We start from the raw sequence: 18,517 nt of genomic DNA, 5'->3' as shown, positions 1-18,517 counted from the left end.
TAAATATGAAATGAGGTACTAAAACTATCATAATTTGATATGCTCACATGTTTGTGTTCCATTCATGAAGAATGATAACTTTTGATAAATGCTAAAAATATAGATTCATTCTCTAAAGGGAAAAGGGAATGAGGTGTAAGCCATCATGCTAGGCATGAAAAAGATTGCGACATTTGGTCAATTATGTGGTATCACCAAGAATATCTCTAAGAACGACATGTATTATGAAAAAGTTTTATGCTTTATCTTTAGGCTTGTATTGAATAAGAATTAGTGCAATTGAGACACATTCTATGATAAATAAGAAGTTTAGTAATTCTAATACTTTCTTAATTTGGCATGATTGTCTGAGATATTATTAGTCTATAATATTTAGACGAATTATGAAACATTAAAATGGACATCCATAGAAGAACCTAAATTTTTTTTTTCAATGATGAATTTTCTTGTACTTCTTGTTACTAAGGCAAGTTAATTGTGAGACCATCATGAACGAAAGTTGAGATTGAATCCCCTTCATTCTAGTAACGTATACAAATATTTATGGACATATTCATCCACCTATGAATTGTTTAGATACTTAATGGTTCTAATAGATATTTCTTCTAAGATGATCTCATGTGTACATATTGTTATCTCGCAACTTGATGTTTGCAAAAGTATTGACATAAATAATAAGAATAATGCACAAGTACCCCCTCAACCTATGTCCGAAATTCCAGAGACACACTTATACTATACTAAGGTCCTATTACCTCCTGGACTTATTTTATAAATAATTTTTACCCCTTTTTCGGCCTACGTGACACTATCATGTGGGCCTAGCAAGTGTTGTAACTTGGAAAATTTTCGGTTAATGCCTTATTTCATAAACCTAAGAAAAATATGTGTGGTAAAAACTCAAACACTTTTTGAAGTTTTAAGAGACATCTTATATATTTGTAGAAATACTTTATCCAAAAAAAAAAAAAATTTACTAGTTTAATTTAGTTTATAAGTTTATGACATAAATAATTTGATTTGATGTATAAAAAAATCGAATCAATCCAATCATATACACCCCTTATCCACATTTACTAAAACGACTCATACTAAAACAATAACACAAATCAAAATAAACCAAGAATTAAAATCTTACTACAATAATTTAAAGAACGTAAGATTACTAAATCGTATAAATATGAGTGGAGACTAAATTGAAGTGAAGACCAATAATTAAATAAAATTAGGGGCGTAAAAAATAGCTCAAATAATGGTAGCTCGTTCAATCCGTCAAAGTTTTAAGGGTTGAACTTAAAATAATTTAAATTCAATTTAATCTCTACTCGTTCAAGTCGTTACCCATTATTGACACCCAATTTTGATCCTCCTCCAGGAGAATTAGCTTTCGAGCTTCTTAAATTTCAAATAATTTGAAATAACTAATTTTTTATAAAGTTCAAAATATTTTTTCAAGTTATTTGAACCGCGTGAATATTAATATATGACAGTATATCAAATATTAATCAAGCTCTATAACCTAACAATAAAGAGAGACAAAAGTTAAAACATGACTTGTTTTGGGTAATATAGCGCAATAAATAAGTTTAAATGATGTTATTCTTCTACCAATATTATTTATTTGGATCTTTTCAATTTTTTTGTTAAAAAAAATAAAAAATTATAAATGGACTTAATTAGTAAATGAAATCTTGTATGTCTCCTAAACGTTATACAAGACATACTTTCACAATTTAAGAACACAAAGCAACACATTATTGTGATGTTTTAATGAATATAACGTCTTGATTCGTTGGTAATTAGATACATAATGTCACACATCAATAATTATTAAAATTCTAAATCTAAACTTAATCAGGTGTTATTATCGTAGTTAAGTGATAATCACTTAATCCGTTGAAAAAAGATTTTTATTCCCCCCTTGAAAATTTAAACACGAAATAATATCTGAATTTTAACTTTAATATTTGTATATATTTATTGTAAATATGTTATTTAAGCAAATTCTATTGAATTAGAACTGAACTTCACATTTGATTATTACTAGTAAAACTTCTGCGTCTTGATACTAAATACAATTAAACTTTGAAATGTGAAAATTAAGAAAAAAAATTGGTGTTAGTTAAACCTGTCTTGTCAATATTGATAATACTAAATACACTTTTTGTTATTAGAGTAACAATACTACCCAATAATTAACTTGTCGAGATCAATAATTTATTTGTATGGTTCTATTTTTATGATAGGTAATTCAATGAATTCAGATAGTGATATCGAACACCAGATGAAAAATCAAAATGAAAACGTATAATTTTTCTGAGTTTCAACCAGAAAAGATTATCAGTTCTCATAAAAGCAAAATGTAATGGCGTTTGGAGGCGAATTTGTGAACGAAAGAGTTCAAATTGGGAAATTAACTCAAAAAAATGAACAAAATTCACTTTCAGAAGCAAAAACCCATGCTTAGAACTGCAACAAATCCGTACTATGATGCCATTTTTTGATATAGGCTTTGAATTTGCAGGGCACCCCACAGAAAACCTGTAAGTATTTCAGAGCTATAATTCACAAGCTCTCCCCTGTATTACAATCCAAAGCCCTAAAATTTCATTTCAAAAAAATAAAATTAAAAAAAACTGAAGAAGAAGATCTACAATGGTGTTTAGCTTGCATCTGCTAATGAAGAAACCCTAATTGTGTTTTTGTTTTATTTATAGAGAATACTGTTGGGCTGGGCTTTTGGAGTTTGGGCTAAAATGCATGGGTCGTTCGATTTTAGGTTTTGAAAAAGTGGATATCCAATATCGAACATTTCAATTTCGATTTGATTTGATGTTGTTAGAACGAGTTTTTAACGTGAATGAAGAATAAAATGAGGATAAAATCAAAGTATAAACCACTTATAAATTTAAAACTATGTTAAGTGCCGGTGTATCTCATCATGGAACACTTATATTGTGCTTAAAAGACCATATTTTTTTTGTCAAGAATATTGTGCCCTCTAACTACTTTTCGAGGAAAATCAAAGACGGGTTCCTTTACACGACATACATCAACAAAAATACATATGAGCTCTTCTTGAGGATTAATATTTGAAGATAACTATCTGAACTGTAAATTTGTTGCTACTTTGATTTGTTCATGAATGATTTAATTGCTACTTAAAATGTCCATATATATATTATTTTTATTTTTAATAAAAGATCAATAAAAGTTGGATCTTCAGTCCACCATAGTTTCGAAATCGTTACACTGGACGTCGAACCAAACTTTTGAAAAACAAAACATAGAAAGAAAGAGATCGTTTTCAAATAAAAGTAAGATTTTGACAAAGAACAATTACCAAATCTTTAGGAGAGCAAAATAGAGTAGATTATATACATGAAAATAGTTGCAAAAGGTAGTAAAATTGAACTCTTCTCATTCATTGTGTTCGATGAAGCTATCGAAGCATATAAAACTAATCTAGAACGCCATACAGACGAAAATGGCTAGGTCTTGGACCTCTTAGTAGCTAAACTGTTACATTCTAGCTAGTGTTACTAATCAGAAATCTATCAGCAGCTCATCCGCGCCAGAAGAAAGAAGTTAAGCATACAACGTTGCTGGCTCCTTTGACGATCTACTAATCCCATTATCATATCGTTTGTAAGTTGTATCCTGAGGAGAAATGCAGAGTTAAGAAGAGAACATATCGTTAGTAAGTTGTATTCTGAGGAGAGAAATGCAGAGTTAAGAAGAAAACATGAACAATAGAGAAGTGTTTCTTTCTTTTGTGAGTGAGTTGTTTTCGAAAGATTAAAATGTGACATATGAGAAGAATGAACTTACCTCACAGTCATCCCACACTGCCCCAACGCACTTGGAAAAGCTAATGCTAGCACTTCTTATTAAGCAACGCGCTGTGTTGCTTGTTGGACTAAGCTCATTCTGACTATGACCTTCATTTTCATTACTAGAATCAGCTTTGTTGACCTCGTCTGATCCTCTCTGGCTTGGAAGTCGCTTATGAGCAACAACTGTTTCAACATGTCTTCCGTAATCATCATGTTGATCAGCTTCCTCATCTATTGAAACATAGACACGCTCTCTGTCGAAAAAAAATGATGAGTTTATTTGAGAGTAAGCAAACTTTATCTCACACTACTCTTATATGTAAGCAATAACATATATCAGGGTTAACTAACCTGGGCAAAGAGGTATATCGCCTTGGATGGTGCGTAATATTTCTTCCATCTCCCTCAAGTAAGTCGAATTGTTCCTTAAAGCAATCAACACCACTAAATGCAGATCAAAATTCATGTTAGTATATTGGGAAGACTTCAGAACGATCGAGAGAAATATTCTCAAACTCCTGATGGAAGACGTGTATATATATTATGTGTCAATTCGAGTGATACATTTTGGAAATATTCTCGAAGCTCATTTTGATCCATTACAACAATTTCTACTAATACATGACCAGATGACGGATATCACACAGATTGAAACTGAGTGGAAGAACACTGCTTCAAGTATGGGTGCGGGATGTAGTTGCAACACACAAGTGGATGAATAAAGAGAACTATTGACAGTACCTTGGGTACAAAAAGCTAGTATGTTCAGTGCCGTGAAGATACTCCTGCAACATCTGAGGGTGGTACTCTAAAATCTGTCCAGGGAAACATCAATGTTGTAGCACAACGGAGGCAGAACAAAATGAATGTCCACGAAAGATAAGAATGATCGACAACTCATACCTCCCGGTAGATGAGTTCTGTAATATCCTCTTTTGATAGTTTCCTTCTTTCAAAGTCGAATTCAGATTTTGAAATAGGCCGAGCAGATGGTTCATTCTCAATGTTTGCTAAACCACGGAAGTACGGATGTGCTAGTGCCTGTATTAGTACAACATGAATGGAATAAAACTTGCATCACAAACTGCAATAACTGTAATATGTTTTCTAAGTCCTACCTCTTCAGCAGACGGGCGATCTTTGGGGTCAAAAGCAATCAAACTCTCAAGTAATTTTAGAGCTAACGGATCTATATCCGGAAATTTTTGAGAGAGAGGAACAGGAGCTTTCTTCGTCATGCTGCTTAAATGTATTCTTGCTTTGTCATTTTTAATCTACACATATGGGGAAAATGGATCAGACTTATTTGGCTATTCGTATACATAACTAACTTATTGACTTCAACTGAGAAAAGGGAAGGACAAACCCTTGAAATAACTTCAGTGGATGGAGAACCAAGCAAATCAGTAATCAAATCCAATTGGTGGACGACATCATCCCCCGGAAACAATGGCTGCTTTGTAAGCATTTCTGCAAATATACATCCTATACTCCACATATCAACTGCCGGGGTGTACTGCAATAAGTAGATTGTTTTAGAAATGATGCAAAATTCTTGAAAGATCACATGAAAAATCTAACGAACTTGAGAAGCGTTACCAGATAAGAAACAGAAGTATATAAGAATGCAAGTTACCTATAAATGACATACTTACTTTGGAGTAAAATGAACCACAAAGTTCAGGAGCACGGTACCAACGAGTTGCCACATAGTCCTATACAGAGCAATGAAGTTAAGAATCTTACTTGGAATAAATCAAAAATCGTGTTTACGTATAATTCTAGAAAAAGAAGGGATAGACTACGAAACAAAGAGGAGTGTTATGAGGTTATTGAAATGTATGCTGCTTGGATTCTCCAAATTTGCACTACTTTTGGAGGATCTAACATGTACTCGTCAACATATTTGAAGAGTTCAAGCAACATAGCTTGAAAGAGGTGTAATAACTTGACATTTTGAGACCTTTTGGCTGGATATTATGGTTAAGATATATCGGAAAAAGTTCAAATAGAGAAATGCTTCATACAGTCCAGAAAATAGCAGATGGTGTATCGCCAAATGCTGCCCGAGCAAGCCCAAAATCACAAAGTTTCAGCTTGCAATCTGCATTTGCTAAAATGTTCTTTGGCTTCAAATCTCGATGGAACACGTTTGCTGTTGAATCAATAAATGAGAGAATAAGTCAAAATATGCAAAAGAGAAATCTAACTTGAATAACAGAGAGAAAAATGAAGAACAGCTACCTGTGTGCATATATTTTAAGCCTCGAAGAAGCTGATACAAGAAGAATTGATAATGTGCAGGCGAGAGACTGCCGTTAGCCTTAATGACATGCTGAAGGTCACACTCCATCAACTCGAAAACAACATATATATCCTTGAATTCTCTTGGACATGGAGGTAACAGAATATGTTTTATTTCAACAATGTCTGGATGTCGAAGCAACCTTAGGAGCTTTATTTCTCTAAGAATACGAGTGGCTTCCGAGACATGTTCAAAAACATTGTTGATCTTCTTTATCGCTACCTTCTTTCCTGTATGAGTATCAACCGCTGATGCAACAACACCGTAGCTCCCCTTTCCAACAACCTCTTGGATTTCATATTGATGTGCTTCACCATATTCAGTGAAGAATTCCTTGAAAGGCATTCTCTGAGATATTATAAAAGACATGATTAGAACTGTACGTGCCCAAGTCCATATAAGCAGACCATTCAGTGGCGGAGCCAGGAATTTCTTATGTTAATCATTTCCTATATCATTTTACGTGTATACATATAATTTTTTTTCAACGAAGGGTGTCCAATTACCACTATGTGGCTACGCCACTGAGACCATCAATACAATCTCCAACCAATATGGGACATTACCCGGCTCGTGAGAAGATGATTGTCCAAGATCATATAATCAAACCATCAATACATTCCTCAACCAATGTGGAACTTTAGCCCACTCTAACACTAGCAATGAAAAATTGATAAACATTCATAGTTTAACAAAGACAGAAAATACTAAGAAACAAAAAGTTGCAATCACAAATTCAACAGCTAAAACTAACAGAGTGAACTACAATTAGAGAAACACCATTGAGATTGACTAAACTGTTTACAACAGCAACAACATATCCAGTGCAATCCTACAAAGTGGTGTCTGAAGAGGGTAGACTGAATGCAGACCTTACTACTAGAAAGACTGTTATCAAAAATCCTCGACTCAAGCAAATAAATGCAGTAATTAAAAGAAAAGAAAAAGTAAAGTTACCATTTTTTTAGTATTTATACTTCAATTTAAGATGCACCTGTTTAAAATCAAATCCAAGACCTACAATATGTCAAAAAAGTTAAAAATAAGAACAATGAAAGTTTGAGAAAAATCAAAATTAAAGTTTGTACCTCTGAATTATTGTGTTAGGGAAAACAACTTTTAGATGATAATAATAATAATAATATGTCTTCTTCTCTCCACATTTTCTGGTAAGACTTTATATTTATACCTTCAAGAAAGTGTAGCACGTCTAAATAATTTTTTCTTTTAAAAAAATAGGCAAATTTAGAATATGTCAGCTTTACTTGTCCATATCACAATGTTCCCACAAACAAGCTTTTATCCAAATAATAATAAAGTAGAATTGAGGTAGCGCGAAAGATGATTCAGATATAATTTCAATTAATATTAATCGAAGAGACGATTTTTGAATCCAGAGAATATGAAAATAGAATGTGTAAGGAAGTTATGAAGAATTGGAGAAGAGCAGACCTTTTGCAAACTGAGGTAAGTAGTGAGAATTTTTTCAGTGAAAACTTTAAAGGCTTTAGTCAGTTAGGACAAACTGATAACAACCAAACATTTTACCTGTTCTTGAGGATGTTGTTTCGTTTTAGCTTATTTTACGTTTATTAATAAAAAATATAAAGTATAATTTATTATGTTAATTATTTTTATTTTATGTTTTTCAAAGAATCGAACACTATTAAGATAATTATTATTTTTATCAACACTATACTTATTTTGAAACGGATAAAGCTATAACAGGAGCAATAGTTAAATGTCGACATAAGATGTACATATTATTTATATACCAAACTCCACGCACATTTATTTTTGGTACGGCCAAGGACAATATTTTTAGTTTTGACAAATTGCTTGTTTAATACAAATTTTATAAGCCAAATATATATTTTTGAAAAATTCAAAACACGTCATTCCAAACTTACAAATTATTATTGAAAAATATTCTAACTTCATACGCGATAAGTGATAAAGTAGATGAGATATCCTATAATTATTGAAGATGAACTAATTAGTTAGTTATATTAATCTAACAACTAGTGGTTAATTATTTACTAAGCCAACCACAAATAACGTGTAATCCCTTTTGATTTATTTAGAAAAAACAATGATAGATAGGGTTGACCTCGAACTTTAAGGAAATTGTCTTTTACTCTCATTTATAACTTAAAATTAAAAAAAAATTATCTAACAATATTTTTAATTTGATGTATTCTATTATATTTTTCATGTGTGTTTTTTTGTGAAAAAAATAATATTATATTAGATAAAATAATATTTGTAACGAAATCAATATATCCCAACTAATCTAATGATAATTACAGAAATGATTTAATTAAAAAAAGTCATAAGTAGAGAAAGATTATTATATTATATTACATTATTTCATTCAAATTTTCTTATATTTCTTCATCTTGCTAGAATTTGACGAACAACACAAAATACACATGTCTCCTATTCGATGTTCGAAGTTTCTATTTTCACTTAGTATTAGAAGTCCGTTTAAAAAACTTGATTAAATTTAAATTATACGTTACTTTATTTTGTAATATTACGTATCTTATCAGATTTTTCGTTACTATATATACACTTGTTTTCTTTTTATTTTTTTTGCTATGATGAGATGTGGAGAAATTAAACTTTCAATATAAAGATTTTTCTTGGATTCTTTTGACAGCAACCCTTGATGTCATTAGTTGAGTTGTCCAATTGATGTAGACATAATTATTAGGAGACTCTTAATTTTATCAACTAATTGATGTAATAAAGGTCGACTTTGAACCATAGATAAATTAGATGTATAATTAAATAAAGTAAAATGGTTATTTTATACTCCTATTGTTTGTCATGACAATTAAATAATGTTTCTAAGATACATACATTTCTTTTCTTTCTTTTTTTTTCATTTGTTGTTCGGTATTCACATTCGAGTCTAACTAAATCTGAATTTGCGCCTGAGTTTCATATTGGGATAAAGCGCTCCCTAACAAAGGCAACTCCGTGCCCAAGAAAACTCGAACCCGAAACCTCTTGATTAAGGATGAAGGAGTACTCAACATTCCATCACAACCCTCGTTGGTCTAAGATATATACATTTCAAAACAAGGTGGATGGAATATGTAGTTTGTCTCTTGCTATAATAAAATAAATTGTATCAACAAATTTCAAAGTCAAATTGATATACTTGAGCCAAATATATATATATATGGGAAATTAGGAGTTCAAATTTAATGGTTTGTCTCTTCCACTTGCCAAAGAACATTATAAATTTATAGACTATCCTTGATATTTTATTTATTTGAGATCATTTGTTTGAATATGCCGTTTAAAATATTGATGTAGAGAAGTTGCACAATGAAGATATTACTAATTAAAAGATAAGTTTAACATAGAAAATATATCTTGGAAAATATATAAAATTGTATGCTCAAAACCGTCTAGCTAAAATTAATTTCTAAATGTTCCAAAAAGAAAAGGAAATTGTATATATAATCTAATAGGTTGAACATAAGCTCACAAAAATAAATAAATAGCAAGCAAGACTAGTTTATAGTTTAGTTATGTGTCTTTTTTTAAGTTTCGAAATTGCTCACCACAGTTAATTTGCCAAATAATATTTAAATACATGTATCTCAGATATATTCGGGTTAAACACTATATTTAAAATAATTTTTAGCAACATTTAATTAATAATATTAACTTAATTCGCATTAAATATGTATTTTTAGCAGTCATTAGCACTTTTATAAAATATCTCCAACACCTATAGCGAGGTTGGATCCATTGTAAGTAACTAAAGTTGGTAATAGTTTTAGTATCAAAAGATACATGTTGACTCTCAACCTCTTCCCTGTGTATTTGTATTTCAAAATTTATTTGGTAGCAAAGATGTATAGTATCAAAAGATATATGTTGACTCTCTTGTCGGTCTCTTTCTTCTTTCGCTCGCATCTCTCTATGCATCTATATTTTATAATGTATCTGGTAACAAAAATGCATTTATCTAGTATTAAACGAAACATGTTAACTCTCTTGCTTGTCTCTTTTCTCTCTTATTCGCTTATTTCTCCAGTATATGTATTTCAATAATGCATCCGGTATCAAAGTTACATGTATCTAGGATCAAAAGATACATGTTAACTCTCGTACTCGCCTCTCTCCTCTTTAACTTGCCTCTATCTGTGTACCTGTATCAAAGATACATGTTTCCAGTATCAAAAGATACATGTTGACTCTTTTGCTCGTCTTTTCCCACTCTCGCTCGCATCTCTATCTACATTCTAGAATGTATATGGTAACGGAGATACATGTATCTAGTATTGAAAGATACATGTTGACTCTCTTGCTCGTCTCTTTCCTCTCTCGCTCGATTTATTTTCTCCCTATTTATCTGTGTTTCTGACTTAAATCTGATATGAAATTACTGATTAATGAGATAATATATAATTATTTGTATTTATGATCCTTAATAGTAGTAGACTTTATGGACAAATTATCAAAGCCATATGGACCATTCTGAAAATTTGCCATCTGTGGGCCGAGGAAGCCCAAATAACATGAACAGCTAAAGTAGGCAGGCCCAGCTAGAGAGCAAAGCCTACAAAACAGCACTTCCGCTGCTTCACGGCCCGGTCTCTCGCCGTCTCCATTGAAACCCTAGTAAGTTGCTCAGCTCTACTTTTCTTCCTCCATTGTGGTTGTTGTTTAGGGTTTAAGCTAATTGAAGCACGAATTTCTGTTCATTGTTTGCAGGGAAGTGTAAGTTTTAGACTTAAAAGGAGTTGAAAATGTCGGACAAAACCAAAGGAAGAAAAGAGGAAGTGGTTACCAGGGAGTACACCATCAACCTCCACAAGCGCTTGCATGGCTGGTAATCACTGTTTTTGTTTTGGATTTCTGTTTAGTACGATTTTGATTACAAATTTTGATAATCTGAATCATTGTTTTGTTATTGTACCAAAAAACTCATGTTTTCTTAAATAGAGCTGATTTTGCTATTGTCAATTTTATGATTATATGAAGAAAATTAGGTCCTAGAAGATATAACTGTGTTGTTTCATATCCAATCTTGTTATGTAAGTGCTTCATAGTACGGAGTCCATTTTGAGTTCTAGCTCATTTAAGAACTGTGAGTGTGGAGCCTAAATGACGTGAAAAAAAATGTGAAGTTGATCTATTAATTCTATAGAGTTGATTACTTTTGTCTATTTTATGGTTAAGAAAATTTGTTTGGTGCTTTTTTATTTCCAATTTTTAGTTATCTGGTGATAGAATATGACTAAGTGTCTCCATATCTCATTTTTCGACTATGAGCGAAACCTGAATGAGGTGAAAAAAGGCGAAGTGACCAAAATAATGGACAAAAAAGGTTTATGAAAACTGCCGGAAGTGTACTAATTTAGAATGACTTCCATTGGCAAACCGGGTTTAATGGCTGTTGAAGTACCCTCACAATCTTCTTTACTGCTGGTACCCCATTCAATGTAGTGCGCTATTTAGTTAAATAGTTCTAGGGTGGAAAAAATAGTTAATCAAATTAATTTCCTAATATTAGCAATTTTTGTAATTAAGAGTTTCCGATAGCTCATTTGACAACTATGAGCGGAACCTAAATGAGGTGAAAAAGGTGAAGTTGACCAAAATAATGGACAAAAAAGTTTATGAAAACTGTCTAGAATTCAGTGCTGGGGACCTGTGGGGAAGAAGATGGTGGAGGACTTTTTAGGAGTTATATAGGGCACTAATTTAGTGAATTTTATTGCTGCATTAACTTTAATGGCTATTAAAAGGTTTCGTTTGTGAATGGAAGTCATAAAAAATTGTTCATTATTTAGGTCAACTTCATCTTTTTCCATGTAATTTAGGTTCTGCGCTCACAACTATATAGATAGCCAGGTTATAGTGTGCATGAGTAAGAGTGCACTAAAAATGTGTGAACAGTGGGCCAAATTGTGAACTAGTGTAAAAAGAACAATGGAATAGTAAGTAAGTTAAAACCCATTTTGTTCAGGTTGCTGTTAGGAAATAATATTGGCATGCTGCATAACTATTGTACACCAAAATCACTCAGATTAAGCTTTAATAGAGACTGTCCAGATATTTCATATTGTCGCTATGGTTATAATAATTTCTTTTGTTGTGTTTTAACTGATTTTGTGTTGTTAATATGATGTGTATGCTGTGTATTTTTGTTGGTGAACCCTAGATGCTCTCCTGTAAAATTATGATGTGTTGTATCCTAGACCAGGATTATCAGCTTTATCTTTTGGTGGAGATAGATTAGTCTGTCAATATCTTCTTTCTGCTTGGTGCAACTGTAAACGGAGACGTTCAGCTTTAGTATAAATGCTGCTCCATGATGAGCAGTGGTCTAACATTAGAATGCTATGCTTTGGTAACAGTACATTCAAAAAGAAGGCCCCCACAGCCATCAAGGAGATCCGGAAGTTTGCAGTGAAAGCTATGGGCACAAAGGATGTCAGAGTGGACGTGAAGTTGAACAAGCACATCTGGAGCAGAGGTATCCGAAGTGTCCCAAGAAGAGTCAGAGTTCGTATTGCTCGCAAGAGAAATGATGACGAAGATGCAAAGGAAGAGCTCTACTCTTTGGTTACTGTAACTGAGATCCCACCAGAGGGATTGAAGGGACTTGGCACCAAGATCATTGAGGATGAAGATTAAGCTATCAGTAGTTGAGAACAATAGACACATAATTTATTTGAGAATCATCAATTTTGTTTCGAAACTTAATTTGTTCCTTGACTAATATGGTCTACTTCGCAATCCTGATTGTTATATTTGTGTGCCTTGTGCTTACGAGATCCAATTATCTGCTGTTTCAGTATATGATCATGCAAGTATGTTAGTGATTTCTAGATTTTGTACTGTGGTTTTGGTTGTGCTTTATATAATAGTAGCGTCTACAAGGGTTATTGTTGGGTGTCTGTGCTAGCTAGAAAGCCTTTTACTATGACATATTCTTGTGATCTTCATGTCAAACCCAATATCACACCATTATTTCTGGAAAATGTTGGGAAAATTGACAGAAGATTGTAAGGTGATGGTGAGTAAAACCCAGATATGCAACCATACAACTCGAGTTCAAATGAATTGGTCATGAACAACAAAATTAACTTCTTTGCTCAACTTGATCATTGCAACTGCTAGACATTGGTCTTTCACTATAGGAAGTATAGTTCGACTACTCGATGACATTTACTTTCTCAGACAATCAATTAACATGTGGAAAGAAGTATTTTATTACAATCAGATCATCAACCTATATTTGCAGATCTTAGCAGACAAGTTCATGTACAAGGAGCCTAAAGAAAGTTCTGAATCCCACCCAATAACAAGTAAACCTGTGTAAGGAATGAGGACTATATGCAAACAACATGCACAGGATTCACCATTTCGTTGATTGGCATTTAGCAGCTTTGCTACCATCATTGAGGTAAGACTGAAAAGTCCTAACAACCTCCTCATACGTTGGCCTCTTGTAGTCTACAGCCTGTCATTGTTTAGGACGACAAGGTTCACAGTTAGTGTTTTGACATACGTTGATATTATGAAGTTTAAAACTGGTTATCCACTTCGGAAAATACCTGCTCAATTACTTCTTCTGGTCTTGCCCACTTCCACTCTGAGAATTCTGCTTCTGCTTCACCAGTTGCTAAGTTGATTTCACTTTCAGCATTGGTAGATAGCATAAGAAACCTGCCAGATGCATAAAATCCTTTATTTATATGTAATAGTTAACTTCAATGTCTCCGGAAGAACTACTATTCGTTCATGAGAACAGAACTGTGTCATTTTGGCTGAAAACTAGACAAAGCTTATCGAGTGCATGTGCAGATGCTATTATATACTTCTTTCATCAACTGATGGGTGAATCCAAAATATAAACAAGTAAAAAAGCAGCATCAGGCGCTGATCTTTTAGCACAAGTACTTGCTATGATGTGAAAGAAATTGATGCAAAATCTTCATTTTACAAAAGTAGAAGCAGGAAATCTAGATCCAATTGCAGGCTTATGCTTTACCAGAACCAGCACCTACGAGAGTACTTCGTACTGTGCTTCTAAATTTAAAAACAGCAGAAAACTACATATACCGGTAATGGATATCTACACACTCTTATCAAATACAAGTACCCACTTCCGGGTAGATGCAACATAGTTATCCCCCCGGGAACACAGGAGTCAGGAAGTATTGGACTCGAATCACTGCCCACATACGCTCCAAGTCCCCGAGTATGTACAAGATCTATATACTGCTCTAACTCTCCATGATTATTCATCACTTGGTTTGACATAATTCAATAGAGGATAGACTAAGATGTAACTCAATCTAAAAGACAAATTTTCCTAATATCTTCTTGGTGCATCATTAAAACAGAACGATGCATCGAATGTAGGTGAATTCCAAAAATAACACTTCTCTCAACATGAGATATGTTGGCATCGTTTCATATTCAAAGAGAGGATATACAGCAGTGAACTATCAATACTGTGCTCAGGATGCACAGTTTTTCTTTCACATCAAATGATAAAGTATTTCTATTTATTTGAACTCCTTTAGGACATTAAATCCAATTGTAGAAGAAATTCACTTTCTTACATCACATGGAATTCGGAAACATGTTGTGTGAAGCTGGAAACATTCAGCAGAGACCAAGAGGAACAATGAGATAGTTCATAATAGATGGAAAAACTACTTAACATTGTTCCTTTTATGCAAACGGCAAGAAAACAAGAGAACTCTAATGGACTGTTAATTTGCACTATCTTACACAGGAATGATGTTCTTTTGGAGAATAATCCATTGTTTTATCACATGCACAGGAATACTATCTTTTACCAGCGGAGGAGGACGAGTACAAATATCTACACGAATGCATGCCAACAAGCAAATAAAGAAAGTGAAAAAAGTAGGATTAGATGGACATCTTAATTTTGGTCGTCGAATGAAGATTTTAACTCATATATTTTCTGATCCACCTATGTGATCTACTTTTACAAGGCTTAACCGATACATGAAAGAGGACTGATGGCAGCAGCTTGTAACGTTGTTTCATAGGCAAAATATGAATAAGGCATCTCTAAAGTTTGATAATGCAAACATACAAGTTCCTCCCAGGAAAAAGGTGTTTTATGGATAAACACAATATTTCTTGAAGATATATTTTGCCATAAAAGAACAAAGCACAATTATATCAAGCAAATCATAGGATACCTACCATTTCTGTGCCTGTCCATGCCATTCTCCTCCCCAAAGACGGTTTACTTTGGCCTTTACGGCTGGTGGGAAGTCATACGTCAACCATTGTGGGACCTGACGATATGAAACAACCATTATAAATAAATGATCTAATCATTCGAGCTTTTGGACACCAAGGTTTCACGTTTCTTGCCGGATAAATACTTTGCGGTCAGAGGGGAATTAATATTTAACATGACATAATCTATACATATACATCTAACTAATGAAAAATTTTCACGTTAGACGGACCTCTGCAATTATTTCAGCTGATGTTATTCCAGTTTCCTCTCGCAATTCCCTAATGGCAGCAGATTTTGGGTCCTCTCCATCTTCAATGCCCCCCTATTCAAGTTAATTACCATTAGATAGCTAAACAGTACCAGCACAGTTAAGAATATTGAGTAAAAAAATGTACAAATTAGTGTGTTATATTGCTAAAATACTTAGCATTTGGCAACTAGGTGTCACAACTTAGTTTTAACAAATACAGGCAATTGATTTTCACCGAAGGATGAACCATAATACGATAATCTTGAATCTCCTGCTTTCAAAATAAAATTTATTACACCGTATCCTTATGTTACTAATCAAGGCTAGAATATAACTGTATTCTACAAAAGCTGGTACTGAGCCTTTTTCTACAGAGAAGGTTTATAACAATGTTACCTGTGGCATTTGCCATGCTCCGGGTACATTCAATCTGGAAGCCACAAAGACCTGCAATTGCATCATAACCAGATAAGACCCCAGATTTTACGTCTTTATATTTAGTAAACGTACCATTTACAACATTTTTATTGATCAAAATACAAATGAAAGTACTTATCTAATTTATGATTACATTTATTGCATGTAAACAAAGAAGGAAAAGGGGAAGTTATCATTAGAAATTTCTGATCAAGTGAAAACAAAATGCATCCGATACTTAACACGGAACTATCTAAGGAGAGAAAATCAGAAGTACATCCTACTGTTGCAAAGTCATTCCCTTCAAAACTTAAGTACTTTACTGGCTGAGATATATTGCTTTTACTGCTATTTGGAATTAACAACTTTGTTTATGGAACAGTAACACAATGACAATCAGCGGACTCGTTTTTTCTGCTCCCTTTATTGATTCCTTCAATTGAACTGTTCTATTTACCGTCTATTCTCATTCCAGACTGCATACTAGATTTAACCACAATCCACTTCACTCTAAAAACTTCCTAGCTCAACTTAACATACTGTTCCCTCGACTAATTCCATGGATACATACCACCTCTCACCAACAACATGTACCAGTTAGTAACTATAACTCTATCCACCAAGCTAGGATAGAAAGGAATAAACCACCTAAGTTTTTGACTCTGCTGGGATTTGAACCTAAAAACTCATGGTTCTCAACTCAGTTCATTGATCACGAAGCCACACCCTTGAGTGTCATGTTCCTTTATTTTCTTCTTTATGTTTTTGAGCTTGTCTAGTCCTTTGTTTTCTAACTCGAGGTGCCAGTCGGGTCATCCTAACCCTCTTCGACAGAAAATTACACTGTTTATACATGATTCAAATTATTTTTTATCTATACATAATAGATGTTGAACACACTCGACTTCTTTGTGTGTACCTACTTCTTCATATTTTGAACCCTCTTGATGAAAATTCTAACTCCGCCATTGAATCTCGTTTGACAAATTAAAAGGATACAACTACCTACCGCTACAACTCAAATACTAAAAATCAACAGTTTAGTAAAAGATATTACTAACATAAAGTTAAAAAAAGCTCATTTTTAGCATCCCTATATAGATTTTTTCTTTTGTTTCTCATAAATATGAAGAAAATAAAAAGATTTCCCTAAATAAATACAGGTTAGATCAATAAGTACACTAACAAACATAAATATCTAAATCTCAATTTATGACCCTTTTTAGTACAAATATCAGTAATCATGTAATTTAATTTCAACAAACTCCAAAAAAAAAAAAAAGTTGCTCAGATCCAAACAGAGAAACCCAACACATCACACCAGAAAAAACAGAGTAAACATGGGTTTTAAGCCTTCAATTTGTTAGTAAAATGAATAAAAAAGTTGAATAAATGAGAGAAATATACCAAATGATCATGATTGATGAGACAAATTCCTACGTTGGGACGATAACCACAAGGGAGATTCTCCATTGATAAATATATTTCTTCTGGGTTTGAGAAAAAACAAAGTCAGAACTGAGAAAGTTTCAGAGAGAGAAAGAGAAAAAAAATCACTATCAGATATCAGCAATTGCAGCAATATATATGATAAAAGTCAAAACTTGTACTACTGCAACTTTAAAAATTAAAGTGCTAAAAAGAGTTTAGTGGAAGGAATGAGGTGATGATGACGAACTCCGACTCCGAGACTTCTAATTAAGAAAAAAAAATATTTTTCGCTAAAAATAATTTGATAACAGCTGTTAAGATTTTAAATTCGAGTTTTAACTTCGAGACATCTGATTAAAAACGTAACTGAATTTGAATTTTGATATTTTATTTTACTAATGCATAAATTATTGATTAAATACATGCCGCAGATCAAGATCTGGTTGTTAAGAACAAAAGGAGTAATAAAAATTTAAGCTTTTTGTTATACAAAAAGTGTATTAATTATTTTGGAAAGAAAATAAATATATGCATAGTAGATTATTAATTAGCTTAAACTGATTCGTATTATATCAACTAAAATATATATGTTCCACGGGGTATGGACTCAACCCCATGTTATCTATGCTGGAATAAAGGAATTTAAAAGTAAGGTGGGAAATTAAAGAAATTAATATTTGGAAGGAAAAATATATTAAATTGATAAATAAATATTAATTTGATTTTGACTTTATGTATGCAATTATAAAAATAAAAAGAAGAGGAAGGTGATTGTAAAAAAATCTTACTTGGTTAGAAGGAATACGAGTTTAAGAATAGCTTTAATATAGATTTTTTCATACTATTTTATATGTCGATGTGATTGTATAGCGTGCGAAATATTCAAATAAAATGTGTTAAAACTCCCATTTTTCTTTATTCGTACTAAATTTTTCGTTCGATTTTTATTTTATTATTTTCTAACTATTTTTTTCCTTTTCTTCTCTCTAAACCTCCTTTCAATCATAATCAAC

The 18,517-nt window shown here is 32.6% G+C and overlaps 3 protein-coding genes across 3 annotated transcripts; 1 reads left to right on the top strand and 2 right to left on the bottom strand.

The window, feature by feature from the left end:
* Positions 1–3,404: 3,404 nt before the first annotated feature.
* LOC107019879 (mitogen-activated protein kinase 17) lies at positions 3,405–7,172 on the bottom strand. Its single transcript, XM_015220243.2, has 11 exons — positions 7,099–7,172; positions 6,081–6,489; positions 5,864–5,991; positions 5,492–5,551; positions 5,203–5,352; positions 4,955–5,110; positions 4,740–4,877; positions 4,578–4,651; positions 4,188–4,280; positions 3,832–4,090; positions 3,405–3,660 (listed from the first exon to the last, which is right to left on the bottom strand). Exons 1-11 carry the CDS (start codon positions 7,099–7,101, stop codon positions 3,589–3,591), a joined length of 1,542 nt encoding a protein of 513 aa, XP_015075729.1. The 5' UTR covers positions 7,102–7,172; the 3' UTR covers positions 3,405–3,588.
* A 3,487-nt stretch (positions 7,173–10,659) lies between these two features.
* On the top strand, positions 10,660–13,001 carry LOC107018483 (60S ribosomal protein L31-like). Its single transcript, XM_015218978.2, has 3 exons — positions 10,660–10,785; positions 10,879–10,996; positions 12,528–13,001. The coding sequence occupies exons 2-3, from the start codon at positions 10,914–10,916 to the stop codon at positions 12,805–12,807; spliced, it is 363 nt and encodes a 120-aa protein (XP_015074464.1). The 5' UTR covers positions 10,660–10,785; positions 10,879–10,913; the 3' UTR covers positions 12,808–13,001.
* Positions 13,002–13,245: 244 nt separating this feature from the next.
* On the bottom strand, positions 13,246–17,666 carry LOC107018912 (nudix hydrolase 25). The gene is made up of 6 exons (XM_015219503.2): positions 17,481–17,666; positions 16,053–16,103; positions 15,636–15,728; positions 15,364–15,458; positions 13,731–13,842; positions 13,246–13,636 (listed from the first exon to the last, which is right to left on the bottom strand). Exons 1-6 carry the CDS (start codon positions 17,544–17,546, stop codon positions 13,532–13,534), a joined length of 522 nt encoding a protein of 173 aa, XP_015074989.1. The 5' UTR covers positions 17,547–17,666; the 3' UTR covers positions 13,246–13,531.
* Between the last annotated feature and the right edge of the window lie 851 nt (positions 17,667–18,517).

The sequence above is a fragment of the Solanum pennellii genome, chromosome 5, assembly GCF_001406875.1.
Source record: "Solanum pennellii chromosome 5, SPENNV200".
NCBI classification, from domain to species: domain Eukaryota; kingdom Viridiplantae; phylum Streptophyta; class Magnoliopsida; order Solanales; family Solanaceae; genus Solanum; species Solanum pennellii.
This window is presented reverse-complemented; position numbering and strand designations above follow the sequence as displayed.

Coding starts and splice junctions, on each gene's coding strand:
- LOC107019879 (XM_015220243.2), bottom strand. Junction 4,878..4,954: donor ATCGCCCGTCTGCTGAAGAG/GTAGGACTTAGA, acceptor GTACTAATACAG/GCACTAGCACATCCGTACTT. Junction 3,661..3,831: donor CAGTGTGGGATGACTGTGAG/GTAAGTTCATTC, acceptor ATTTCTCCTCAG/GATACAACTTACAAACGATA.
- LOC107018483 (XM_015218978.2), top strand. CDS start 10,914: ATGTCGGACAAAACCAAAGGAAGAAAAGAGGAAGTGGTTACCAGGGAG. Junction 10,997..12,527: donor CACAAGCGCTTGCATGGCTG/GTAATCACTGTT, acceptor CTTTGGTAACAG/TACATTCAAAAAGAAGGCCC.
- LOC107018912 (XM_015219503.2), bottom strand. CDS start 17,546: ATGGAGAATCTCCCTTGTGGTTATCGTCCCAACGTAGGAATTTGTCTC. Junction 16,104..17,480: donor TCATCAATCATGATCATTTG/GTATATTTCTCT, acceptor ATGCAATTGCAG/GTCTTTGTGGCTTCCAGATT. Junction 15,729..16,052: donor GAGCATGGCAAATGCCACAG/GTAACATTGTTA, acceptor TAACTTGAATAG/GGGGGCATTGAAGATGGAGA.